At 48.3% G+C, this 27,888-nt stretch overlaps 1 protein-coding gene across 4 annotated transcripts; it reads right to left on the bottom strand.

Moving 5' to 3' along the window:
- Nucleotides 1–11,537: 11,537 nt before the first annotated feature.
- Nucleotides 11,538–27,668, bottom strand: USP11 (ubiquitin specific peptidase 11). 4 transcript variants are annotated; one of them, XM_073901857.1, is made up of 21 exons: nucleotides 27,238–27,668; nucleotides 19,964–20,073; nucleotides 19,657–19,787; nucleotides 19,257–19,374; nucleotides 18,726–18,871; nucleotides 18,539–18,600; nucleotides 18,314–18,413; nucleotides 17,777–17,950; nucleotides 17,527–17,685; nucleotides 16,965–17,189; nucleotides 16,746–16,829; nucleotides 16,554–16,648; nucleotides 15,355–15,561; nucleotides 14,611–14,663; nucleotides 14,222–14,464; nucleotides 14,063–14,133; nucleotides 13,754–13,866; nucleotides 12,637–12,786; nucleotides 12,418–12,533; nucleotides 12,145–12,233; nucleotides 11,538–12,056 (listed from the first exon to the last, which is right to left on the bottom strand). In XM_073901857.1, the coding sequence occupies exons 1-21, from the start codon at nucleotides 27,651–27,653 to the stop codon at nucleotides 11,919–11,921; spliced, it is 3,000 nt and encodes a 999-aa protein (XP_073757958.1). In that variant the 5' UTR covers nucleotides 27,654–27,668; the 3' UTR covers nucleotides 11,538–11,918. The 4 variants fall into 4 exon arrangements, with proteins under 4 accessions (XP_073757958.1, XP_073757957.1, XP_073757959.1 ...); XM_073901856.1 differs by having other exon boundaries at nucleotides 14,207–14,464; XM_073901858.1 differs by lacking the exon at nucleotides 27,238–27,668 and adding an exon at nucleotides 26,535–26,692 and having other exon boundaries at nucleotides 14,207–14,464; nucleotides 19,257–19,273.
- Between the last annotated feature and the right edge of the window lie 220 nt (nucleotides 27,669–27,888).

Below are 27,888 nucleotides of genomic sequence, written 5' to 3' on the forward strand. Positions count from 1 at the left end.
TTCTGACAAAGGAGGCACCCTGTGGCATTGGAGAATGAGGTCTGTCATAAATAAAGCACCCTTTTGAGGACATTACTGAGCTCTGAAATGGGAATTATTCCTTTGTCTCATGTTTATCATCTAATAATGCTTTAAAAGTGCAAATATCACTTGTTGATGCTATACTTTCAGTGAAATCAATAAGTGACTGCTGCAGTTTTAAAAATTGTACTTCCAAAATAGAGACCTAACTCCTGATTTCTTGGGAATACTTATCACAGAAGGGGCTGGTCTCATAACATTCCAACTTTAGGGGTGCCTGGGTGACTCAGTTAAGCGTCTGTCTTGGGCTCAGATCATGATCTCAGGGTCCTGGGATCGAGCCCTGCATCGGGCTCCCTGCTCAGCAGGGAGTCTGCTTCTCCCTCTCCCTCTGCCGCTCCCCTGCTTGTGCTCTCTCTCTCTCTCTCAAATAAATAAATAAAATCTCTTTTAAAAATTCCAACTTTTTCGGGCACCTGGGTGGCTCAGTTGTTTGTTAAGCGTCTGCTTTCGGCTCAGGTCATGGTCCCGGGGTCCTGGGATCGAGCCCCACGTCGGGCTCCCCGCTCAGCGGGAAGCCTGCTTCTCCCTCTCCCACTCCCCCTGCTTGTGTTCCCTCTCTCGCTGTGTCTCTCTCTGTCAAATAAATAAATAAGATCTTAAAAAAATATTGCAACTTTAAAAAAACACAGGTTTCCCACAAATTCTACCTCAGGAAACTGCTGGAGGAAATGCGGGTGAGGAGATAAGGAGGGGTGTTAGGAGACAGTGGAAAAAATAAGAAACATCACAGTATTCGAATAAAATGAAAAAATGTTCATCATCATTAGCCATCAGGGAAATTCAAAACAAAACCACACTGAGGGCGCCTGGGTGGCTCAGTTGGTTAAGCGACTGCCTTTGGCTCAGGTCATGATCCTGGAGTCCCGGGATCGAGTCCCGCATCGGGCTCCCTGCTCAGCGGGGAGTCTGCTTCTCCCTCTGACCCTCTTCCCTCTTGTGCTTTCTATCTCTCATTCTCTCTCTCAAATAAATAAATAAAATCTTAAAAAAAAAAAGGGACAAAGCTGAAATAAAAAAAAAAAAAAACCACACCGAGATACCACCTTACACCAGTTAGAGTGGCAAAAATGGACAGGAAAGAAACAACAAATGTTGGAGAGGTTGTGGAGAAAGGGGAACCCTCTTACACTGTCGGTGGGAATGCCAGTTGGTACAGCCACTTTGGAAAACAGTGTGGAGGTGCCTCAAAAAATTAAAAATAGAGCTACCCTATGACCCAGCAATTGCACTCCTGGGTATTGACCCCAAAGACACAGATGTAGTGAAAAGAAGGGCCATATGCACCCCAATGTTCATAGCAGCAATGTCCGCAATAGCCAAACTGTGGAAAGAGCCGAGATGCCCTTCAACAGATGAATGGATCAAGAAGATGTGGTCCATATAGACAATGGACTATGACTCAGCCATCAGAAAGGATGAATACCCAACTTTTACATCGACATGGATGGGACTGGAGGAGATTATGCTAAGTGAAATAAGTCAAGCAGAGAAAGTCAATTATCATCTGGTTTCACTTATTTGTGGAACATAAGGAACAGCATGGAGGACATTAGGAGAAGGAAGGGAAAAATGAAGGGGGGAAATCGGAGGGAGAGATGAATCATGAGAGACTATGGACTCTGAGAAACAAACTGAGGGTTCTAGAGGGGAGGGGGTGGGGGGATGGGTTAGCCCGGTGACGGGTATTAAGGAGGGCACGTACTGCATAGAGCACTGGGTGTTATACGAAAACAATGAATCGTGGATCACCACATCAAAAACTAACGACGTACTGTATGGTGACTAACATAACATAATAAAATAAAATATGGGGAAGGCCCACCTAGCAGCCCAGAAATATGAACGGCTATTCTCAGCAAATGTGAGGTTACCCAAGGTAACCCTATTTACAGGATAAATAAACATGGTTATTTTTCCTCTTAAAAAAAAAAATTTTTTTTAAAGATGTCTGTTCTTCCTCCAAAAAGATCTTGGTGTATGAGATGATGGGTGTTCACTAAATGTACTGTGGTGATCATTTCACAGTATACATAAATCATATTATCATATCAGAAGCTGAAAACTAATACAATGTTATATCTCAATAAAACCGGAAAAAATAAAAATAACTAAAAAACATAAAGATTTCGGGAGAACATACACCTGCTGTGGGTTCAGCATTCACTTTCCCTGCAGACTCACACCTCCTTTGCTCAGAGATTTAGGGCTTCAGATGTAGTCAACAAGTAGTACAGGCACCTAATACATTTCCTCGTCATTGATTTAATTCAGTAAACCCAGTAAAAGTCACCTACTAGATGTGTCTAACTCTGTGGGGTAGTTCCCTGACCTACTGCCAACAAAACAATTTCTGTTGGTTTTCTTCTGAGTTGTTTTTTTAAGATTTTATTTACTTCTTTGAGAGAGAGAGTGCGCACAAGCAGGGGGCAGGGGCAGAGGGAGAAGCAGGCTCCCCGCTGAGCAGGGAGCCTGAGGCGGGGCTCGATCCCAGGACCCTGGGATCAGGACCTGAGCTGAAGGCAGGTGCTTAAGGACTGAGCCACCCAGGCGCCCGATAATCTTTATTTCTTTAACTTGTTGTCTTGTAAATAAGAGTACTTTGGCTGAGGGGCAGCTGGCTGGCTCCGTGGGAAGAGCATGTGACTCTTGATCTCGGGTCGTGAGTTCAAGCCCCACGTTGGGCACAGAGATGACATCAATAAAGAAATAATTTTTAAAAAAGATCACTTCAGCTGAATACAACAGCACACTCTGAAGTTTCTAGTATTTCTGTGTCCTGTAAAAACAGAGAAGCCCTGTGCTGTTCCATTGTGGGAGTTCACAAAACACGCCAAAGATAGGGATGGAGACATGGAGGAATTACATTGTAGCAGTCAGCGAAAGTAATGTTGTCTCTGCGTGGACAACAAAATAACCACGTCCTCTTTTGATCCTGGGTTAAAACAAAGAGCTACACAAATAGCTGAAATGGGGTGTGTGTGTGTGTGTGTGTGCAAAATTCCAAAAGAAGGCCGGCTTTTTTTAAACTGCTGATTTTTCAGGATGCCTGGGTGGCTCAGTGGGTTAAGCGTCTGCCTTTGGCTCAGGTCATGATCCCGGGGTCCTGGGATCGAGTCCCGAATCTACTTCGGCCTGCCACTCCCCCTGCTTGTGCTCTCTCTGACAAATGAATAAAATCTTTAAAAAATAATAAACTGTCAATTTTCAAACCTCATGCCAGAACCACTAAGAAAGTAGCAATGCCAGAGATGCCTCTCCCTTAACCATCCAATGATGAAGAGCCTTTCACAAACTAGGATGGCATTAATCCCACCGTGGCAGGGTGCAAAGGAATAAAACTAAGGAATGAGACGATCTAAAATAATGAACTAATCTGTAAACAGTCGGCCCTACCAACATGGCTTACTCCTTCAAATTATACAACTGCAGTTCCTTTTTTTTTTTTAAAGCTCACACATGATCAAAATCAGTAGGAGGACTGAAAGGATTTTCTTTTTCTTCAAACAAATAAAATTGCTCTTTAGCACATGTTAGAAGGAATAGAGCAGTAGAAAGGGTGAGGCTTCAGACAGAATACCTGGCTAAAAGATACTACTTGTTTGCTACCTGACCTTGGGCAAGGGCAGACTGCGGAACCTCAGCAGCCGCTTGGCTCTATCATCTGTTAACATGGCAACAATAACACCACATTCCATAGTGTTATCACGAGGGGCAAATGAGAATATATCTGGAATTCCTGAAGTCCCATTTGTATTATTGTATTTATGACAGAGCAGGACAATTTTTAATAATCATTAAAAGTATTTTTGTTTCCAGAATAGGTTCAGAAACAGATTGTATTTTGAAATGTATTTTGAAACACATATATTACCTTCACTGAAAGTCATAGCCCTCTTCATATGTCACACACACAAAAAAAGCTGGCTGAAAGCCGAGGGCAGGAGCTTGGGAAGAGGCAGGAATGTTTCCAAATGGATACAAAATCTGCTGCTTTCAGCACAGTCTCCTTTTGGAAAGAGGAAAGATCCTCTCTACCCCTCCCCCATTTCCAACTGGGCACAGAAAAGCCTATTGACTGAGGGAGGAAGGGAGGAGGGAGGGAAGGAGAGAAGCCCCTTGGTGAGTGTAACTGCTGGAGCAAACCCAAACCGAAATTTTGTTAGGATCTAGAATGGAAAGAATCAAGATTCCAGAGCTGCTCAAAGATTGGGACATGGATCTTCCATGGCAGTTTGGCGGGGGGGGGGGGGGGGGAGGGTCCCTTGAAGCCCTGTTTTCAGACGTTGTTCATTCCTAACACCAAAAACCTATATTCACAATTAAGTTTTCTTCTATGGTGCTTTTACCATTTCATAGAGTAGCTAATGTAGGCAGTGACCCGCTTAATGGGTGGCTGGCAAATGCATGTGGACCGTGACCAGCTGTGCATCACATTCTCTGGAAACTGTAACTGTAAACCTTATCCATGCGCTATTCATTTGTTCTACTTTTCTGTTTCCCTTTCTTGCTTTCTTCTGCCTTCCGTATTTCTTTTTAACGTCCAGATTGCTTTCTCTCCTATCTCCTTACTGCACTGAAAGAACATACAATTTTAGAAGGTCATGTAAGAAAATGTTTTTAAAGATTTTATTTATTTATTTGAGAGAGAGGGAGAGAGAGAGAGAAAGATCACAAGCAGGGGGAGTGGCTGAGGGAGAGGGAGAAGCAGACTCCCCACTGAGCAGGGAGCCCCATGTAGGGCTTGATCCCAGGACCTGGGTGGGGATCATGACCTGAGCTGAAGGCAGATGCTTAACCAACTGAACCACCCAGACGCCCAAAAATGTTTTTAAAGTATAGATACTTGGGGCACCTGGGTGGCTCAGTCAGTTAAGTGTCTGCCTTCAGCTCAAGTCATGATCTCAGGGTCCTGGGATGGAGTCCTGCATCGGGGCTCCCTGCTCAGCAGGGAGTCTCCTTCTCCCTCTGCCCCTCCTACTGCTCATGCTCTCTCTCTCTCTCTCTCAAATAAATAAAATCTTTAAAAAAAAACTGTATTAAAAAATAAAATATAGATACTCATGTTTATATCCATTTTTGTCCAGTTGTTAAGGAAACTTTTTCAAGACAAGGATTACAATGGCACAAAAAAACTATAAGCATTTCACAAATGTATCACTTTTTTTTTTACTCAATGAATTTAAAGAACCCAACAGTGTTAAAAGTAACAAATCAATGTCTGTGAGGTTTTTACAATCCATATTTCTGTCTTTTAGTACCTAAGAGTACAAATATATCGAGACAAAAGGTTGGAATAGTTAATGGACTAAGCCTTCATCTCAAGAAGTGAGAAAACGAACAGCTAAGTCAATTTAACAACGTTGAGGAAAAGTGCTTCTGCTTCCAGCCACAGTAGGGCAACAGGGACAAGACTCATCTTCCTGCCTGAAACTACAATAGAACCGGACAAAACACATAAAACAATCGTTTTCAAAATAAGGGTCATCAGGAAATGAAGGACAGCGGTCCCTGAGAGATAGGAAACAATTGAGATGAGCCCTAGGAATTCCTCAGCTTGCTGCCTAGAGGCATTGTCCAGGCCACAGGGTGGGGAGGGGCACCCAGGCAGAGCCCAGCAGACCCCTCAACTCAAAGAGACAGAGCAGAGAGTCCATGGAAACCAGGATGGCTACAGTCCATAGGGCAGAGTAGCAGAGAGGAGATTAATGCACAGAGGACCCTGGAGATCTGCAGAGGGTCCTCCTCGAACAGTCAGCAGAGTATCAGTCAGAGCACGTGTGTGAGGAAACTGCCCGAGACTAGGGAAAGAGCCATCTGAAAGGGTTATAGGGAACAATGCGTAGCATTCACACAGGGTGGGGAACAGAGGCTAATCTAATCGGCAAGACTGGAAACACTCATAATTCACAGGTCATGAGCTAGAGGACTCGGTAGTGGGGAATAATTAGCCTCAGAACAAACACTTCTTTGGAACTGCCTAACAAGTCATAAAAGCAAGACCTGAAAGGATCAAACTGTTTCTAAGATAATTAGATGCATCACAGAACAAAGATCCAGGAGATTTACAGGAAGACAAAAATATCCAGCAGCCAGTAAGATAAAATTCACAATGTCTAGGATCTAACCAAAGATTACCAGAAATGTCTTTGCTGGGAAACGTGACCCATAATAAGGAGAATCATCAGTTAATCAAGACCGACTTAGAATTGACCCTGATAAATTATCAGAGGTCATTAACGGTTATTAGCATGACTGTATGCCGTATGTTCCAAAAGTTAAATAGAGACACTGAGGATATAAAAAAGGACCCAAACTGAGCAGCTACAATGCCCTAGTTGAAAAATACACTAGTGGGATTAACAGCACATTGGGCATTGCAGAAGAAAATATTAGTCAACTCGAAGGCACAGCAATAGAAACTACTGAAAATGAAACACACAGGGGCTCCTGACTGGCTCAGTGGGCGGAGCATGCAACTCTTGATCCCAGGGTCATGAGTTTGAGCCCCACGTTACGTTGGGTGGGGAGATTACATACATACATACTACATACATACATACATACATACATAAAATATTCTATAAAAAAAGAAAAGAAAATGAAACACATAGAGTAGGGGCGCCTGGGTGGCTCAGTTGGTTGAGCGACTGCCTTCGGCTCAGGTCATGATCCTGGAGTCCTGGGATCGGGTCCCGCGTCGGGCTCCCTGCTCAGCAGGGGGTCTGCTTCTCCCTCTGACCCTCTTCCCTCTCGTGCTCTCTGTCTCTCATTCTCTCTCTCTCTCTCTCTCAAATAAATAAATAAAATTAAAAAAGAGAGAGAGAGACGCATAGAGTAAAAAGAATTTAAAAAATGAAAAGTGCATCCATGAGCTGTGGGACAACTTCAAGCAGCCTAATATATGAATAACTGAAGTCCATGAAGGAGAAGAGAGAGGGGAGCTTCAGAAAAAAAAAAAAAAAATTTTTTTGAAGAAATCCTGGCTAAAATGTTTTCCAAATTTGACAAATATTAGAGATCCAGAGATCCAAGAATCTCAAAGAAACCCAAACACAAGAAACATGGAGAAACTACACCAAGGCTTATCATAATCAAACTGCTCAACACTGGTGCTAAAGAGAAAATATTCAAAGCAGCCAGGGGCCAAAAAGGACATGCTAGGTACACAAGCACAAGGATAAGGGTGACAGATTTCTCATTGGAAAACAACGCAAGCAAGAAGACAGTGGAGTAACATCTCCATTTTTTAAAATTTTTTAAAGATTTTATTTATTTATTTGAGAGAGAGAGGGCATGAACAGGGGGGAGGAGGCAGAGGGAGAGGCAGACGCCCTGCTGAGCAGGGAGCCCGATGCGGGGCTCGATCCCAGGACCCGGAGACCATGACCCGAGCAGAAGGCAGCCGCTTAACTGACTGAGCCACCCATGTGCCCCTGGAGTAACATCTTTAACGTACTGAAAGAACTAGAAACTGTGTACCTAGAATTCTATACCCACGAAAATATCTTTTAAAAAAAATAAGGTGAAACAAAGACATTTCCAGACATTCCAGAACTGAGAGAATTCATCACCAGCAGACCTACACTCTTAGAGATGTTAAAGGATGCCCTTCGGGCAGAAGGCAAGTGACACCAGATGGAAATCAGGACCTAGACCAAAGGAATGAAGAGCACTGGAAGTAGTAACCACGGTATGGCATGGTAAATATATGCGATTCCTTTTCTTATTATTTAAATCTCTTTAAAGCAATTGGCTGTTTAAAGAAAAAAACCCAATGTATCATGGGGTTTATAACATATGGAAAAGTAAAATGCATGATGACAACAACAACTTAAAGGCTAAGCAGGGAGAAATGGAAGCATGCTCTCAGAAAGTTCTTATACTATATGCGAAGTGGTATCTGTCACTTGAAGTTAAAGATGTATACTATAGGGTGCCTGGGTGGCTCAGTCGTTAAGCATCTGCCTTCGGCTCAGGTCATGATCCCAGGGTCCTGGGATCGAGCCCCACATCGGGCTCCCTGCTCCGCGGGAAGCCTGCTTCTCCCTCTCCCTCTCCCCCTGCTTGTGTTCCCTCTCTCACTGTGTCTCTTGCTGTCAAATAAATAAATAAAATCTTTAAAAAAAAAAAAAGATGTATACTATAAACCCCAAAGCAATCAGTAAATAAAACCAAGAGTTAGAGCTAATAAGTCAACAAAAGAGCTAAAGCGGAATCATTAAAAAAAATATCTGGGGTGCCTGGGTGGCTCAGTTGGTTAAGCGACTGCCTTCGGCTCAGGTCATGATCCTGGAGTCCCGGGATTGAGTCCCGCATCGGGCTCCCTGCTCAGCAGGGAGTCTGCTTCTCCCTCTGACCCTCTTCCCTCTCGCGCTCTCTATCTCTCATTCTCTCTCTCTCAAATAAATAAATAAAATCTTTAAAAAAAATATCTAACCCAAAATAAAACAGAAAAAGAGGGAAAAGAAGAGGGAAGAGGATAAATAGAAAACCAACGGCCAAATGAAAGACTCAACTTATAGTTAAATATGTCAATAATCACATTAACTGAATAGTCTAAACACCCCAATTACAACACAGATATTGTCAGATCAGATTAAAGATCCAACTACATGCTACCTAAGTGTGTTAAGAAACACACTTAAAACATAATACACCAGGGGAGTGGCATCAGCAAAATGGCAGACTAGGGAGCTCCAAGCTCTCACTCTCCAACAGAAACATCAACAAACAAACAAATACCAAGCCGAATTGTCAGAACAAACCATGTCAGAGCCCTGGAGAACAGAGTTTTACAGCAACGGAGCAAGATCTATCCAAGAGAAAGCCATCTTCAAAGTCGTAGGAAAGTTTTAGGCATTCTTACCCACGCTCACCCGACCGCCTCCCTGGCATGGTGGCAGCCATGGTCTCAAAGTGCAGCCCAGCTCCCAGTTCCCTCCCTTGAACTGAGGGGACAGAGCTGACTTTGTAAATGCGCATGTATGGGCTCTCTAGCCATCCGCCTTGCTCTATTTTCCCTTCTGGATTGATTTATTCATCATTCTGTTTCCCTCCACTTGTTTGAAACATATACCTTTCCTATTCTTTAGTTGGTTAGCCCTAGTTTATCAAAATATAGTATTAGTCTAACTTAAGGTCTAGAAGATGCATTCCTTGGTCAACACTTTAACCTCTATCCATAATGTATTTTATTTACTTATTTTAAGTAAGCTCTGTGCTCAACGTGTGCTTAAACTCACAACCCGGAGATCAAGAGTCACGTGCTCTACCAACTGAGGCGGCCAGGTGCCTCTGCTTTAACCTCTATCCAATTCACCCATTTCCTCCTTGGCTACATGTAATGTGTTGTTCAACTCATCCATTGTTTTTTTTTAAAGATTTTTTAATTACTTATGTGACACACACACACACACAGAGAGAGAGAGAGAGAGAGCACAAGCAAGGGGAGGGGCAGAAGAGGGAGAAGCAAGCCCCCTGCAGAGCAGGGAGCCCAACTCGGAGTTCCATCCCAGGACCCTGGAATCATTGACCTGAGCAGAAGGCAGACGCTTAACTGAGCCACCCAGGCGCCCCTCATCCATTGGTTTCTTAAATTGTATTACCTATCTCAGGCTTATCATTTCTACTTGGTTCTTTTTTTTTTTTTTTAAAGATTTTGTTTATTTATTTGACAGAGGGAGAGACACAGTGAGAGAGGAAACCCAAGCAGGGGGAGTGGGAGAGGGAGAAGCAGACTCCCCGCTGAGCAGGGAGCCCGATGCGGGGCTTGATCCCAGGACCCTCAGACCATGACCTGAGCTGAAGGCAGACGCTTAACGACTGAGCCACCCAGGCGCCCGTGTGATTCTGATTCTTATGATTCTCTTCTGATTCTTACGTGTGCTGTCATTTTTTAAAAAGATTTTACTTGAGAGAGAGAGAGAGAGAGAGAGAGAGAGAGAGAGAGAATGAGCGGTTGGGAGGGGCAGACGGAGAGACAGAAGCAGACTCCCTACTGGGCAGCAAGCCTGACGTGAGACTCGATCCCAGGACCCAGAAATCACGACCTGGGCCGAAGGCAGCCGCTTAACCGACTGAGCCACCCAGGTGCCCCTCGTGTTGTCATTTCAAGACATTTTTGGTTAAATCAGGGAAGTTATTTTAAATGGGTTCACTTTAGGAGGTCTTCGTCCAGGACTGATGATGCATAGGTAATGAGGTCTTTCTGTACTTAAAGCCCATTCTGAATCAGCTCTTTACACCTGCTTCCTCATCTACAAAATGGGGTCACAGTGTTCAAATCATATGGTCTTTGTGAGGATTAAATGACGGCTTTTTTGAGTTCCTGGATCTGGTCCTACCTGAAACAGTATTTACCTTTGCCTACTTCAGTTTGAGCTGGGTTCCTCGCAGCAACTACTTCTCTTTTCGCCCGGGTCAACGGCGTGACTGGGAGGTTTGCGGGCACTAATGCTGGGCCGAGTGACCCTGAGCGGGGCTTTGCCAGGGGGATGTTGAGGCCCTTCCTGTGGGAACGGTCCCCCAACCGCCGCTGTGCAAGATTCCCTTCCTCAGCGTGAGGGGCTGGGGGCTTGCTTACAACTACATCCCACACGTCTGTCCACACTGCTCCACCCCGCAGCGGCTCCCATGGGTGCTGTTTCTTAGAGGAGGTGGTTGGCACCTATGCGAAGGGTCAGCTGGGAGACGCTCGCTGTTTAAATGGTGTCTTATACCCATACGCACTCTGCTGCTCCCGTTCCGTGGTAGGTGTTCCATCTTCCTCTTCTCCGGGATGAGGCTGGAGGGACCCTGCCTGGTGGTGGGGTGTGTGTGTGCAGAGGGGCTAAGTATAGGACAACAGAGACACAGCACATGTGTCCTGTCGGGTTGGCCGGTTTGGGTCAGGTACCACCTCCGCAGTTCTCCTCTGAGGACACCGCTGGGAGTCCGGGAGGTCGTCTGGTTAGTATCTTTGTGTCCAGAAACCACACATTTGCCCACAGGGATGCCTGTCTGTTCCAGGGGTACGTTTCCCACATCCGCCGTAGGGCAGGCCATGTCCACAGAAAGATTTCTGTCTTGGGTCCAGAGAGGTCCAACGCCCCCTCCGGGAACCCACACCAGTGTTAACGAATGAGGTGTGCTGATCTGGCAGAACCTGGGCAATTACTTGATCTCTGTACCTCAGTTTACCCATCTGAAACTGGAGATGACAACTCCCACACGAGACCGTTGTGAGGATTGTGAGTCAGTGTGTAAAGTGCTCAGGAAAACCCTGGGCACGCGGTTAGTGCTGAGGATCGTGTCTGGCGTTCAGATGGTGCTAACAAATACCCCCAAAATGGTGCTCGACAAGCACTCGGCACGGCATTCATCACACAACCTGGCATTCGGTAAGCACACGCAAGCACACAGGCATCCAACCGGCGCTCGGGAACCACCTGGGGAAAAAAAACCACACCGCCAAGGAACACACTGGCACTTTATATATACACAGCGGAAGGTACAGGGTCTCGATAAGAAAATACACTCTGTGTTCAGGTGCACCCCACCACCACCCCCTCAGAACAGCCCAGGTTGAGGACAGAGGGAAGGGGACAACCATAAATAGAGAATAGAAGGGAAGGTTAATGCTCTAAGGGGCAAACACAGGCGGGGAACACACTGCCGGGAGGAGACACGACCTCTGCTTCCCCGGGAGAGAGCAATACAGCGGCACGAGAACAGCAGCCACAACTAAGCCTGCGATGCCTGGCACGGGGCGCCTAACACGGGTAAGGGGGGGGGGGCGGGGGCGGGAAGGAAGAGAGCGGAGATGGCTTCCTTCCCTGCGGCAGGGCCGGGGCCCCTCAGTTTACATCCATGAACTCAGAGTTGGGCGGGGGGCCGCAGGCAGGGGATGCTGGGGGCTCAGCTACGCCGGGCTGGGGCTGCAGGCGACGCGCCACATCCTGGCGTTGGTAGAAGAGAACATAGGCTGCCTTGGACTGCGGCGAGAGGACAGCAGTCAGTGTGGCCCGGCTGGCTGCGGGGTGGGGGTCGGGAGGAGGGGAGGGGGGAGGAGGGAGCGCCCACCTCAATCTGGTTCTCGGTTACGGGTGAGACGCTGTTGTCATCGAAGTAGTGCCACTGGCCACTGTCCTTGTTGCAGGCAAATGTCGTGTCTGCAAGAGAGGGGTGCTGTCCACATCTACTCCCCTGCCCCCGAGAGCTTCCCACGTTCCCGCGCCACTCCGCCCACCATGACAACTGGCCCCCCGCCCCCCCACCCCGCTCACTTATCTTTGTCACACACGGGATATCCTGCCCCCCGACCCCGGGCCAGCCCTGCCACAGCCCGGCACATACAGTGTCCGTCACGCAGGCCCCCATAATGGTTGGAAACCGCAATGAGATCGTATTTGTACAGCTCTGGCGCTGACTCATTCTGCGGCTTGATGACAAACTCGGAGAAGTCCAAGTCCCTGCCGGGGAGGACAGGGTTACTCCCAGGGCGCCCCTTCTCCGCTCCTTGCCCCCTCCCCACCCACCGCCACCCAACCACCCTGCTCTGGCCCCAGCCCAGACCGGATAGGAAACTCCACAAGGGTGTCCAGCTTCTCGCGGGAGAACTTGGTGTAGGAAAAGCGCTTCAGGTGGATGATGAGCGTCTCAGGGAGCATCCACAGGTCCAGCTTCTTGGTGGCCAGCTGGTGCTGCTTGCAGGTGGGGCAGTACCTGCAAACAAGAGCCCGAGTCAGCACACAAGACACTCGCTGAGCACCTGCTGCATGCTCTTTGTTCTGTGGGGCCCCCACGGGCCCCGTCTGGTCCACAGAGACGCTGCTCTTCCTTCCAGCCCGCCCATTACTCCGGTCGGCTCTCTCCACGTGTTAAAATCCTGCCATTCATCAGGTACTATCTACCTGCCCAGGCTATCACGCTTTTACACTACCGTGTGTTTTGCTTTCGTTTCTGGTCCATGAGATGCTCGTCTTATTTTAGAGCCTGCCTCTGTCCCTCTACTTCTCCATTTTACCTACTCACTCACTTGCCAGGTACTTACCGACCACCTACTGCCGAGTCCTGTGGCCACTACTTTGTACTTCTGTCCCTCCCTGCCCCACGGAAATGTTGCTCTAGTTTCTGAGACCGGTTTTGTCTTTTCAGTTGTCCCCTTATATTTTGTTCATCCTGCAAGGAGCTACTGAGCGCCTCCTGCACCCGCCCCCCCACCATTATAACCAGAGAGAAGAGACACACAACAGATACTTAAAAGTCTTCACCCTCAAGGGTTTACTCTAATGGAAAAAAACAGAGAATGAGCAAAAGGGGATCTAGGACATGCCAACAAGTGGTATTACCGAGCTAGGAACAGAGTGATGCTGCTGGGCCAGAGGGAGCCTGGGGAGGGAAGAGAAGGAGGGATGGCTTGGGGGGAGTGGCTTCTAACAGGGTAGTGAGAGAGATCTCTGATAAGCTGACGTTTGATCAGAGACCTGAGCAAAACGAAGGAGTCCGGTCCTGCAGGTAACCGGGCTGGAAGGAGGGACAAACGGGCAAAGGCTCTCAAGTGGGACTAAGCCTGTGTGTTGGTGGCCAGAGCAGCAGGAAAGGTCCGAGTGAGGGATATTTGCAGGTAAGAGCGATCTGGGCAGGGGGTCCTACCCAGCTACACCCCCGAGGCCCCAGCCTGGCCCCTCACCAGGGATTTTCCTTCTCTAGAGTCTCGACAGTGGTGAAGAGCTCAATGCACTCCTGCAGCCGCACGGGAGCCTTCTTCAGCACGTACCCGACACAGTCGTGCTTCACATAGCCCTAGGCCAGGAGTGAGGACAGCGCATGAAAGGGGGCGGGGGCAGAAGACACGTGCCCCGTGGTGAAGGACATGGACCCCAAAGCTAGGAATCTGAGGCCCTGGGGACTCTGCGGTCGTGGCTTGGAGGTGGGAGGGGCGGGGGTGAAGGGGTGCGGGGTGGAGGCAGGGGACGCAAGCAACCGGGATCTTGTTTACCTCAGCCTCCACCTCGTCATAGTAACGCTTCTTCATCTCTGGCTCCCAGTCGATGGCAATGTACGGCTGGGCTGGGGGCGAGGGAGGTGGTCATGGGCCCTGCTGCCAAGGAAACCCCCCTCCCGCCTCCCAACCCTGGCTCACAGCTGAAGGAGACACCATGGGTATCCTCGTTGAAGGTCGAGCGGTCGCTGGTCCCGTTGGAGTTCACTGTCTGCAGGGTGAACAGGTGCTTGCGCCGCGCCCTCTGGGGCCAGTGGGACGGTCCGGGGGAGCTGTCCACGGGGGCCCGGCTCCCGCCCGCGACTCCGGAACTGGGCCCAGCCTGCTCCGGCCCAGAATCTTGGGAGCTGCCCCCAGCCACATGTCCCGGCTTGGGCATGCTGTCCTTATCCTCCATGTCTGCTGGGGCGGGCGGGGGGGGGGGGGGGGCACGGGTCCGTGTGAGCTCCAGGCGGCCCGCCCGCCGGCCCCACTGACCCGCCCTCGGGCCCCGGCGCGGCCCGTGCAGACCCTCACCCTTGTCAGTCGTCTCTCCCTCCCCTCACCTTTCTCGTCCCCGTCGTCCTCGTCGTCCGAGCTGGGTCTGGTCACATAGCGCCTGCCGAGAGAGCACAGGAGGCTCTGGAGGAGGGGCACGAGGCCAGGGCGGCCAGGGCCCAGGATTCTACTTTGCTTCCGATGGGAAGCCACCAGCAAAGCCCCGCACAAGCGGTCGTTCGTGCTGAGCCTGGAAGGTCTCAAGAGATGACACAGAAATGCACGAAGAGGTGGCTTGACAAGGTAGGGCCTCGTGAGCCACGGCTAAGGAGTACGGACCTTAAGTACGGTGAGCCACCTTAAATAAACACACCATCAACTGCAAACTTTGATCGTGGCAGGCCTCTGAGCAATGGACTTGTTAGTGCAACACGAAGGAGAGATTAAGTCAGAGAGCGCACCGCTCTGTTTGCCTCGCCAGGGACTCTGGATTCTAGGCACAGTGGAAATCTCTTCGTAAAAACCCAAATAACCGCGCCTCACCAAGGACCGGGTACTCAAGTACGAGACAAAGTCGTGTGTATTTTATCCATTCTGTTGACCCCCGTTATCCCCAACACCCAGGAGAGGCAGTGGCAAAGCCAGAGGTTTAGACCAAGAAAAAAAAAACAAACCTCCAAGCTCCTCTCTGGCCACGTTAAGCTTAGCTGTCTTTTGGAAGTGGAAGACGGTTGGCAATAAGCAGCTCGACACCCAGGTCTGAGTTCAGACTCCACCTCCCCCCACCCCGGCCCCCCAAAAGGCAGACTCACGAGAGGCGGTAGAGCAGGATGTGATAGAGGGCATCCCAGGAGAGCCGGTCACGGGGCACCGACACCAGGAGCGGGTGCCCAAAGAGCATGAGGCCGTAGTAAGAGTTGTTGTAGTCCCGGGCTGGGGTGCGCTCCCGCAGGTAGATAGGAAGCACGACGTCCTCCCTGGAGTTCTCACCAATAGCAGACCTGCCTGACACCTCGTATCTGTAGGGGGTGAACGTCGGGTCACACCTGATCAGGACACGCCAGAGGGACTCGGGGACTCTGCCCCACTTGCTTCACCCACCCACCCCTCACGGCCTGAAAATATTTCTTTAAAGGGTCTGAAGAGCCACCCCGTGTTTGGTGCTTTACAGACTGGTAGATGGTACAACACTTTGTTTGCGTGATGTTTTACAAAGCGCTCTGGTGGTAAGAACGCGCTGAGGAGAAGAACAGAAATTTTTAGTGACGAAGGGATCGAAAACCATTTTCTTTTTGGAAAACGCTCCTTGGTTTAAAAAGACTTTCTCTACTCAGGATGCACTTTCTATTTTATTTTTATTTTTTTAGAGATTTATTTATTTATTTGAGAGAACAAGCGAGAGAGAGAGAGCGCGCGCACACAAGTGCAAGTGGGGGGAGAGGCAGAGGGAAAGAATCTCAAGCAGACGCCCCCCCGCCCCCCACTGAGCACAGAGCCTGATGCGGGGCTCCATCTCACAACCATTGAGATCATGACCTGAGCCAAAATCATGAGTCGGATGTTTAACTAACTGAGCCACCCAGGCGCCCCTGCCCTTTCTATTTTAGTTATCCAAAGATTTCAAGTTTATTCTGAATACTCTTATGTTCAGAAAATATCTTAGCATTCCCTATTTCCAAAACCCCTTTTGGTTTTTGAGGACTGCAACAGGAGTAAGGAACGAGCTTCGAGCACCTGGTACATAGGAGGTACTCAGTGACTGCTAAATATAACGGAGAAGAAACAGGAGCCTTCGTCATGTAACAAGAAAGAAAACACCCAAGAACACCCTGCATAAGGATGCCTCACCCACCCCACTGACAGCCCCAAGCCTCCTGCCCTACTAAGGCCCATGACCGAAGCCCTGCACAAGGCAGGTGCCCTGTGAGTCAGGCCAAAGGGGGCGCAGGGAAGTTGGTTAAGAGGAGGAGATTCCTGAGGAACCCCTAAATCTCCTGGTCCCCTCACTCACATGAAAATATCATCTCGGTCCAAGATGCTGCTCAGAGACTCCTCCAGCTGGTAGATCTTATAGAAGCGGTGACTGAAGACATCGGCCACCATCATCTGGGAACGGAATGCAGAGGCGGCTGGTCAGTCTGCAAGGTCTCCCTGGGCCCCCTGCCCCTAAATCCCACCCTCCCTGTGCCTCCAAGAGCCTCACCCTCTCTGGCGACATGCCAGTGTGTTTGGCCAGAGCCACACACAGATCTGAGATCTTGCCCTTCTTGGGGACCACGAGCCGGTGCTGAGGGAGAAACGGTGTCCACAAAAGAGCAGAAGGGGGTGTGCTAAGTCAGTGTGGGCAACATTAAGGTATAGCAGAGTCATCAGACTCTGACTACATCCCTTGTTACGTTCCCATGTCACCATGACCCCATACCTGCTCTGGCTTGCGGCGAGGATCCATGGAGACAAAGAAGACCTCCATGACCCTCTTGTGGCTGACAGGCAGTGGGACACTGAGGTAGCAGAAGGGGTCGAAGGTCACAGACACGTTGCCACAATCCGGGCACACCAGCGTGGACTTGAAGAGACCGTGGAAAGTGTCCACGATCACAGAATCATTCCGCCGTTTGTGGTTCTGCCAGGCCTCCTGAGCGACCTCCTGTTGAGAGTGTCATGTTGGGTGATAAGGCTTGCCTGGGGCAGGGGAAACCGTAGTTCGGGGTGGATGTGAATAGGGATGAAGTCAAGGTGAGGGCCATGGCAAAGTCCAGAGACAGTTACAGCTAGGGCTATCTGGAGGCTGTGCTCACGGTCAGGCTGGGGTTTCTTTGGGTAGGAGGGTTAACTCTGGGCGGGAGCCCGGGCTGGGACTAGGGTTGGAGAGGAGGTCAGGTGGGGTGTGGGATACCCCAGGGAGGCCATAGGATCCCCGGAGCAAAGGCCCTGGTGGCTTTAATGGAGCTCTCAGCATAGGGGTCTCTGAGGAGTGCCCTCACCTGATCTGGCCGCCCAGCAGCATCGCACAACTCCACATATTCCTTCTTCTTGACACGATTGAGGTCCTCATGCAGCCCATCCAGGAGGAACGACAGCAGCTCCTGTGAGTCATGCTGTTGGTAGCCCAGAAACTGGGACGCAAAGTGGCCGACCTTGGTCTGAGAAGATGGGCAGGGTGGTCAGAGCGATAGGGACTCGGGGGTGGGGGGGGGGGGGCGTGGGCAGGGGCAGCCCAGGCCCGAGTCACACCTTGAACACATGAGGCACGATGGACCGGTGGTGGCCAGACCAGGCCTGCTTCACCAGGTCCGCGTAGGCCTCTGCGATCTCCCCCTTCATGCCCAGCGGGTTGCAGAAGTTGAGCTCCTCCAGGTAGTGGTTTTTGAGGAAGTACTCGGTGAGCTGTGGCACATTGCTGAGGCACTGCAGGAGGCAGGGCCCGGGAAAATGAGGCAGAGGAGAGGAGAGAGGGGTGACCAAGGTGGAGACAGAGAGAAGGAAGCAAAGAGGAAGGAGAGAGAAAGGGGGGACAAAAAGGTGGGGGAGAGAAGGCAGCAGCATTTCGAGAAAAGGAAGAACGTGGTGACAAAGGAAGAGAAGAACCGGGAAACGGGCAAGCAGAGGGAGAAGGTACTGATGTCTCAGGGAGGACCGTGGGCACGTCAAGTCCGACGTGTCAGGCCCCAGCTTCCAACCTGACCCCTTGCCCTGCAGTCCCCCTCCCCAATCCTTGTCACTTGAAGCCCACCCCTGCAGCTGTGCCAGACACAGCTCTACTCGCCCAACCTGCAGGGCCGAGTTCATGAAGCACGTGTTGCCCAGGTTGGTGAGACCACAGATGCCTGGCTGGCCCTGGAATTCCTCATCCTCCTCCAACGCAGTGTTCCTAGGGTGGAGGGGAAACGGTTATCAGCTGAAGGCCAAAGACGTGCAGGTGAAATGGGCTCATGAACTCAGTCATCCTGCCTACTGGGGGGACCCCGCTCTGAGCCAGACACTCTAGGGGCTTACACAGCCTGTGGCTGGGCACTGGGCCAAGTGCCATCCTTGTTTCGGGTCTCCATGATGACCACCTGGGTTGAGGAAGAGAAAAGAAAAGCAGGAAAGGCACTCATGGGAGGGCCTATGGGCACCTCACCCTCACTTCCCCCAACCTGAGAGCACGGGTGGTGAGCAGGAGGGCCCTCCCCACCCTCACCTGCCCAGTCTTGAGGGCAGCGTCAAGAAGCGTGACGCGTGTGTTGCACAATCTCTCAAAAGAGCCCTCTGCGTTCTTGATCCACAGCCGTGTCTCCTCCTGGGGGCTCACCAGAAATTGCTCTCGGGCGGTGCGCAAAACGAGGTCTGTCGAAGGTGGCAGAGCACACTCAAGGTCTTCCTGAGACCCTGAATGATCGACCCATCTCAGCATCAGCCCCTGACTCATCCTCACAGACTGGGCACACTTTGGTCAATACCTTGTGTCCCCGAACGCTCTCCGAATGACAGATGCCCGCTCGGGACTTGAGACCCCCAGCCTGCCATACCACCTAAGCCACGGGAATGCAGCTCGCACCCCGCCTCAGGACTCTAGGGCACCCCCTCAGGGCCTCCGCCCAACTTGATCAATACCTTCTTGGTCCTCCAAAGTCTGACCGATGCTTCCTCAGTCGGCCACAGCCAAAGCCCAGGCATTCTTAGGTCACTGAGCCGTGGGAAGGCTGCCTCATTCTGCGGCCCTCAGACTCACCAACAGAATCTGTGTGGCTGAATTGAGCAATGTGAGGTGTGTCCATATCACTGTGCCGGACAAGCAGCAGTTCTACTGGGTACACTTCGACCTTCTGGACGCTGGGCAGCTCCACAACCTGGAAGGTGGAGGGGTGCGTACACGGGCGCACCCACAGAACACAGACACACAGACGCAGGCACGACGACCTCTAAGATCAGAGGAACATGCACGCAGACGCACGCACACCTGGCACACACTAAGATACTTGAGGGGACAGGAGCACAGACAAGCTGTTATCTACACAGCATACGTGGAGACCCAGGTACACACTGGTCTAGACCCATCCTGGGCCTACAAGGCCTTTCTCCTAATCCATCCCCCGAGAATCTACCCCGAGCACCCTTCCCATCTGCTATACCTTGCGTTCAATGGGGGGCTGGCCATGCTCTAGACCGTACCAGTCGACCAGGTAATGCCAAGCAGCCGCCGGGAGCAGCACATAGTCTTCACCTTCCACTAGACCCTTCTTGAGGCGCCAGTTTACCTGGTCTGCCGGGGGCAGAGGAAGGTGGCAGAGGAAAAATCAGGGAAGGAAAGTGGTTAAGTCACTCTGGCCATCTCACCAATGACATAATTCAGTGAAGAGGCTTATGATCGTTTGTTTAAGTACAGAGGGGACAAGAACTCCAGGGCTTGGCTGGGGTGGGGAGGGAGAGGCCTGGTACCTTCAAAGAGGTCAGCATTATTGATGCAGCCAGGGAAGGTGCTGGAGTCCTGGTCTCCTCCCTGCACGTACACTTCCCACTGTTTGTACCAGTGCTGCTCCACGAGGAACCTGGACCAGACAGGTAACAAGGGTGTCACATGGTTACCTGGAGTTAGTGGTACCACTTCCCATGGTTATGAGACTAAAAGGATCAACACACTGCAAGTCGACATGACAAATTTCACGTACACCTAAAACTAATACCTTGTTGTATTAGTTGTATGTCAATTATATCTCAAAAAAGGGAAATCTCTCCTAGAACTCAACATGAAAAAACAAAAGCTTCCCCATCATATAAAAATAATTAGAAGCAAAATTTACTCAGCGAAACTCAGGTTTGAATATGTTACCTAATTTCTTAGGACACTAAGAGATTTGATTAAAAAACAGAAAATGGCAAAACCCCAAACAAAACAAGACAAAACAAACCACAAACCCACATCCATGGTGCCAGGAAATAATGAGGTTTTATTACAGAACAAAGAATTAGGCTGAAAATTACCTGTTATTTACAGCTAATGTTTTAAAGATTTAGCTATTAAGTGTGCAGTGTTTGTAAAGGATACATAAGGAATGAGAAATGAATTATTAAATTCTGGAAACGTGCTCAGAAACTGAGAAGAATTTAAAATGCTAAAAGAAATCACAAGGTTTTCCTTCAAAGACTGCATCTCACCATTTTTCGTCATTTTTGATTTGAGGATTTATTTTAGCTTTATAATAGATCTTCGAGCTTATTTTATTCATTGATTTGAGAGAGAGACAGAGATAGTGAGAGAGCACAGGAGCGGGGAGGAGAGGGAGAAGCAGACTCCCTGCTGAGCAGGGAGCCCGAAGCGGGGCTCGATCCCAGGACCCCGGGATCATGACCTGAGCCGAAGGCAGATGCTTAACTGACTGAGACACCCAGGCGTCCCTCTATGTTTTTTAATTGTGGCAAAAAGCAGCACATACCATTAAAATTTACCATCTGAACCATTTATTTAATTTTTTAAGATTTTATTTATTTGAGAGAGAGAGAGAGACAGCGAGGGAGGCAACACAAGCAGAGGGAGAAGCAGGCTTCCCGCTGAGCAGAGCGCCCGATGTGGGGCTCGATCCCAGGACCCTGGGATCATGACCTGAACCATTTTAAAGTGTACAGCTTGGCCAGCTCTCTTTTAAAAGAGAAACTCCTATGTGCACGACACCTAGGATAAACATTCAGGACTGCTGAGGCCTGCCCCTGTAAAATGTCATGAGCAATTCTCAAGTCCAGAAAAGACTTGACATAGAATGAATGTCAGCAGTTACTGTTTCAGTCCCAGGGCCTGGACCTCAGAGCTTACATACAGAGACACACAACCCCGGTCCCACACTCACTCACAAACCTGCTCTGCTATGGGATTTTTGACACGTAAGAGGCTATCCCAGATAGTTAACTGCCTCAAATAAACACTTTTTTAAAATATTACTCTCACGCTGTAGTGATTAGTGTTCCAGCAATTTAACCCCATCAATGGGATTCTTTTAAAATGGCAACTTTTCTTGTGTTCATAAAAGGATGAGAGAGGTGAGGGGGGATGGAGGCCTAGAAAACCTTGCAATCGTCACAAGTCCCCCAGACAGACACATATTTTGGTGGGGTTTTGTTGTTTTGTTTTTGCTGCACTGACCCCCCTGCACGTCACTCGTACTAGGAACACACACCCTCCCTGCCCCAGTGGCCTATGCCACAAATCTCCCATCACTCTTCTGGAATACCCCATCCCTGACCCCTACCCCTCCGCCACTCATACCTGCAAACCCACCTCTGCCCTTCCCTGAGGCTTTCACTGCCTCCACTGACAGTCTTGTGAGGTTAACTTCTTCCCTAAAGCTCCTTTAGGGTTACTGGGACTTTCAACGCAAGGGGAGGCACTACTCAACTTTTTTAAGAGCAGATTTTTAAGGAAAATTAACATTAAAACCACTCTGCAGCATACACCTGAAACTAATGTAACACAGTGTATCAACTATACTTCAATTTAAAAAAAAAATTACCCTGCAGCAGTAAGCAAAACCCCTCGTACCTGGCTACAACCTGAATCTCTAAAGTCTTCACAGGAGCCTGAAGTTTTATACCAATTTTCACAGAATAAGAACACCAGATTTCGCCAATTCAAAGACACTTTAAAAATGTTTAACATCTCTGAAATTGGGATGTCTCATAATCTGTCCGCCCAGATGGCAGTCATGACAGAGTTGTCATTGTCTGATAGGGAAGAACCCACATTATTAGATTTACCCCTAGGTATCTGACTTGGGAGGATGCGATCATAAAAGGTAGCTTTTAAATTTTAATTTTCCAGTTTCTTCCTGTTAGTATATAGAAATACAACAGATCATGCTAAAGTCACTTATGTTTGTGTTTCCTCAACTTTGCTGAAATGCCTATGAAATATGTGCCTATGGAAAAAATTACTAAACAATGCTTTTTGTCCTCGGGTTTTCTCTCGTGTCTGAAGAAAATTGGTTACACTGGTTAAGATAACAATATACATAACAGGTCGATTATACTAGATACAATAATCAGAGAGAAATAGAAATATGGATATAAATGAGGAAGTAGGATTTCCCATTTTTTTTCTGTTTATTAAAAGCTTTGTTAGCCTATTCAGATGGTAAATGTAATACTATGTCGTTCTAAGTTTATTATTTATATATCCGTATAAGCCTAAATAGATGTACATAGAGGCATATAAATGAATCCTTTACTATAAATTGTTACATCAATAATGTACCAAAGGAGGAAAATTAGAATTCGGGCCTTTTCTGTCAAATGTCATTATTTTATGCCCAGATTATAAGTTCCTTTTTTATCACCAAATTATTAACTCTTGGTGTTTTCTGACATCAAAAAAGTTAAGCTTCTAATCATCTTTGTTATTTATCACTGCGTTTTTACAAAGTTGACTATAAGTATTTTTTTGTCCTTACTTCAATTTATATCTTTTTTTCCTAACAACTATTCTTGATTTGTCTTTCCCCAATTCTGAATAATAATACTGTTCAAATGTTCTTTTATGGCTAAACTATGTCTGGGAGATAACACAAAGATTTACTCCATTGCCCCATAAAAGGAATGGCAACAGGCATAATTAGGTTTATTCAAAAGTCTCCAAATTTCAATGAATTTAAAATTTTTATAAAAGCTCTTTCATTTTCCAAACTTAACATTTTCTTTAAATTTTATTAAGTTTTTAATTCTAGTACAGTTAACACAGAGTTAGTTTCAGGTGTACAATATAGTGACTCAACAATTCTATACATTACTCAGTGGTCGTGATAAGTGTACTCTTTCACAAACTCGGTATTTTTGGGGCACCTGCGTGGCTCAGTCGTTAAGCGTCTGCCTTCGGCTCAGGTCATGATCCCAGGATGCTGGGATCGAGCCCCGCATCAGGCTCCCTGCTCCGCGGGGAGCCTGCTTCTCCCTCTCCCGCTGCCCCTGCTTGTGTTCCTGCTCTCTCTCTGTGTGTCAAATAAATAAATAAAATCTTAAAAAAAAAATCGGTATTTTTTAAAGATGACAAATCAAAAAGGAAGTTTATCTTCCTAGCTTAATTACATTAATCAGAATTAGAATTGCAAATCTTTCAATAATTGCATATTTTTCAAGCTAAAAAGCATATTCATGTTCAAGCAACAAAGAATGGTGCAGTTACTATCTACCAAAAGATTCCCCAGTCCAGGACCCTAAACTCACCAACTCTCTTCCCCGTGGTTCATGAAAAGTCTGAACAAGCACTAGGGGGACCGACTCAATGACAAGGGAATTGCCAGAGGCCTATTGTTTATTTCAGTCTTTCTTGAGATCCAGAAGTCAAGGCATATCCACCCTGTTTAAGAGCTATAGCAGCAATCATCAAGCAAACGTGAAAATTGTTGATTTGGTTCTAACGTCTTTACCCTCAATGGTCCCCTGTGCTGTGCAGGCTTCTCCACTGACAGAAAACCCTCAACACTCCTAGGCTAGTCCTTAACCTCTAATGGAACACGGTCACTTTCCCTTCACACATCTCCATCCACTCTGCAATACTGAACCCAGCCACACTCCTTCCTTTACCTGAACAAAGAACCCCTTGCCTGCTTACCTTCTAGGAAACTACCCGCACCCTGCACAAACCTTCTAGAGACTCCCTCCACTCTCCCTGATTTAATTATGTTTGTAGGTGGTTCACCCTTAAAAAGAAAAACTGGAATTTGCCAAGAAAGCTTTATTATCATAGATTTGAATTTACTCTTAAAATAGAAACTTCTAGAAATTAAATCAGTTCAGAAGGCCAAATTACTTGCCCTTGCCCAGATCTGCCAGCTGACAAAAAAGAAGGTGCAAAATATTAATACTGATATTATATGATTTGGGGATTTAGTCCATGACTTCGAAATGCTTTGTAAACACAAATTTCCTGACCACTGCAGCAAACCTCTATAAAATGAAAAGCAAATTAAAGAACCTTGAGATGCTTTGCTCTCACCTAAGTAGATCAGCATTTAAAAAATGGAGGTAAGGTAAAACGCTTCACATCAGCCACAACTGCAGAGATGAACTGGCTTCAATACTGAACCAACATTGGTGGGGTAATTTTTTTTTATTGACAGAACATAATTTTTAAAAATTCACATAAAATTAACCATTTTCAAGTGAACAGTTCGGTGGCATTTAGTACATTCACAATATTGTGCAACCACGACCTCTATCTAGTTCCAAAACATTTTCAACACCCCAAAAGGAAACCCATACCCGTGAGGTAATTTTAAAGGGTACTGTCACCAGGACGCTGTAAAGGGAGGATGCGGCAGGAACAGAAGCCCCCAACCCTGTCTGAACACATCCAAATGAACTATAAAAAACGTTCCAGTTACTGTTGTTTATTCTCAGGATGGAATGAAGCTTTTCCTTGCTGGAGAGCTACAGCGCAACAGTTAAAAAAAAAAAAGGTTTCTTACTCCCTATTGGGGGAATCTCAACTTGTCTCTGTACTCTCCAGTAACAGGGATACATGTATCTCACTAGCACAGTGATTAGAAACTCTGTAAAATGAGCAAACCTCACTCAGAAAAGCCCTCAGGTGAGAGCATGCCCGCGGTGTGAGAGAAACAGTAACAGTCCAATATGGCCGGATGGAGAGTTTGGGGGGTAGGGGGGGCGGTGGTAATCAAAGGCGAGATCAGAGAAGCAATCAGCCAGGGACCAGCCTCGCTAGTCATTGTAAGAATGTTACCATTTACACTGCACGAGATGGGAAGCTGTTAAAACGTTTTGAGGAATGTTTTTAAAAGAATTACTGTGTACGGAAAGAGAAAAATAGTATCTTTACAGTGGAGAAACAGGGCAGATACCACCTTCACCAAATGATCAAGGCTAACGTCACCAATGACGTCATGTGGATACCATGTACCACCTGATATGATGCGAAGGGCACACCGCAGGCATCTAGTATGGTTTCACATATATCCTCCATAAAATGAAAGCTTAGACCACAAATACTACTTAGGGATGCGTACAGAAGTGGGAAAAGCGTTAACAAATTGAAAAATTCAGGGTAATAGTGGCGCAGGGAGAGGGATTTTCATCCGAGGGGCACAGGATTTCTTAAGCTAACAGTCTGATTCTTAACCTGAATGGTGAAATTCACAAATTTTTGTTTTATTATTCTTTAATTTTTTTTACTCTGAAATAAACTCAGAAAAATTGCAAAAATAATATAAAGAATTCCCGTATACCCTTCATCCAGATTCCCCAAATTTTTAACATTTTTGCCATTCGCCCGATCATTGTTTCTTTAAATACATCTTTATATACGCTATTTTTTCCAACCATTTGCGAGTAAGCGGCTTACACGATGGTTCTTTATCCGTAAAAATTTCGGTATGTATTCCCTTAAAAAAAAAGATACTCTCTTTCATAACCACAATACAATTATCCAAAGCAAGAAATTATCACTACTAATATCTAATCTACAAGTCTCAGTCAAATTTCACCAATTTTCCCATTAACATCTTTTACAGTAAAAAAGCGAAAATTAATTTTATGAGAAAAACCCCTGATTTTTTAAAAAATAATTTATTTTTTTTTCTGCTCCAGGATCCAATTCAGGATCACACATTGCATTTAGTTATCGTGACTCTTTAAATCCCATTAATTCCTTCAATCTGGAACAGTTCTTCATCCTTTGTCTTTCACGACCTTGAGATTTTTGAAGAGCACAGGCCGTTTATTTTTTACAGAATGTCCATCAATCTGGGCTACGTAAACGTTTTATGCAATCTTTTTAGGTCTTACGTATATCACAATTTAAACAATGAGATGCAACTCGGCGAGAAACAAAATAAACCCAGAAACAGTACATTTCAAGCACTGGTTAGCCAAAATCAGTAAAACAAGCTGATTTATCAAGATACGCATTGACATTTTTTTAAATAGCTATTTCTCCTGATTACAAAAACAAAACAGTACTAAAACAGAAAGCAAATGTAACATCGAAGGCCCCTCCCGTGCCAATCACCTGCACTTTCTCCCGTCCCGGGAAGAAGGCCTCGGCCAGAGGCAAAAACCTCGCCGCGTCACAAACTTTGCTCATTCGCAGGCGCCATTTTCTGCTTCACAGGCGCCACCTCCCCTCTGCAGTCTTTCCCCGGCCTCAGGACACGCCCCTCGGCCCACGTCACAAGCCTCGTTCCCAGGCGCCAGCTCCCTCTACCACGCAGGCTCCGAGTCCCTCCCTCCCGCCCACAGCCCTACGGCTCGGATTCCGCTCTTCTGCCTGACGTCATCCGCCTTGCCTAACTCTCAGGCTCCAGGCAACCGCAGGCCGCCCCTGCCGCCAAATGCTACTTAACGCCACGTAGACCACGCCCCTCGGCCTCGGCCGCCGAGACCGCCCTTTCCCAGGTTCCGAGTGCCATCACGCAGGCCCGGCCCCACCCACACGGCCGTTTCTTCTCAGGCCCCGCCCTCCCGCCGCTCCACAACAAACCCTCTCCTGTTCTCAGGCCTCGGGCGCCACCATACAGGCCCCGCCTCTTTCCCCAGACAAGGCGATCCACTCGCAGGCACTTCCCCGCCCCGCCCCTCCTGTCCTCAGTCCCACAAGCCACTCCCCCGCCCCCACGGCAGTTCCTCGGACCTCGGCCGTCACGTTCCCCCCACCGTCGCAAACGCCCCCACTTGTCCCCTCAGCCGAGGCTCTGCTCGCCGCCCTGCCTCACCAGCTTTCGCCGGCCCGCAGTGGACGCTCTCGCCCACTCTCGCCGTTCTCGATCTGGCGCCGCTGGCTCTCAAGGCCCGGCACGTTTTCGCGCTGCGGCTCTCGGTCCTCGGCCGCAGCCGCCACATTCGCTGCGACCGCCGCCATCACCGTTCGCCCTCTTCTCACAGCTACCGCAGCTGGAGATAGGAAGAGGCCCCTCAACGGCCACTTCCGGATTCTGGTCCCGGAAACGGAAACAGAGCCCCCCAAACAGCCAGGGGGCTCCTGCCATCTTGGAAAGGGACCCCACACTCGGACGCGCGGAGGGGCTAGGCGGGCATCGGACTCTGGGCGGGGATCTCGGTGGCCAATGGGCGGGGTAAAACCTCCAGATGGGAAGAAAGACAAAGGTGCTTTGTAGGATTTTAACGCCATGTTGAGTCTGGGCAAAAAGTTGTGTGGAACGGTGGAGGCGGAGGTCCCCGATATGGACGAGAACATTTTGGGGAATGCTCAGGGACACAAAGGTTCCGGGCTTTCTCGGTCCCGTGCTCTGCTGGGGAACCGCGGCCCCTGCCCTGGGAGTTTTTGTTAGCCTGACCAGAATGCCCTACCTTCATTGCACTGCTCTTCTCTCGTCCATCAAAACCTGGTACAAAAAAGGTCACCA

The sequence above is a fragment of the Callorhinus ursinus genome, unplaced genomic scaffold (genome assembly GCF_003265705.2).
Source record: "Callorhinus ursinus isolate GAN/ISIS: 27379988/994484 unplaced genomic scaffold, GSC_fseal_2.0 scaffold16, whole genome shotgun sequence".
In the NCBI taxonomy this organism is placed as follows: Eukaryota; Metazoa; Chordata; class Mammalia; order Carnivora; family Otariidae; genus Callorhinus; species Callorhinus ursinus.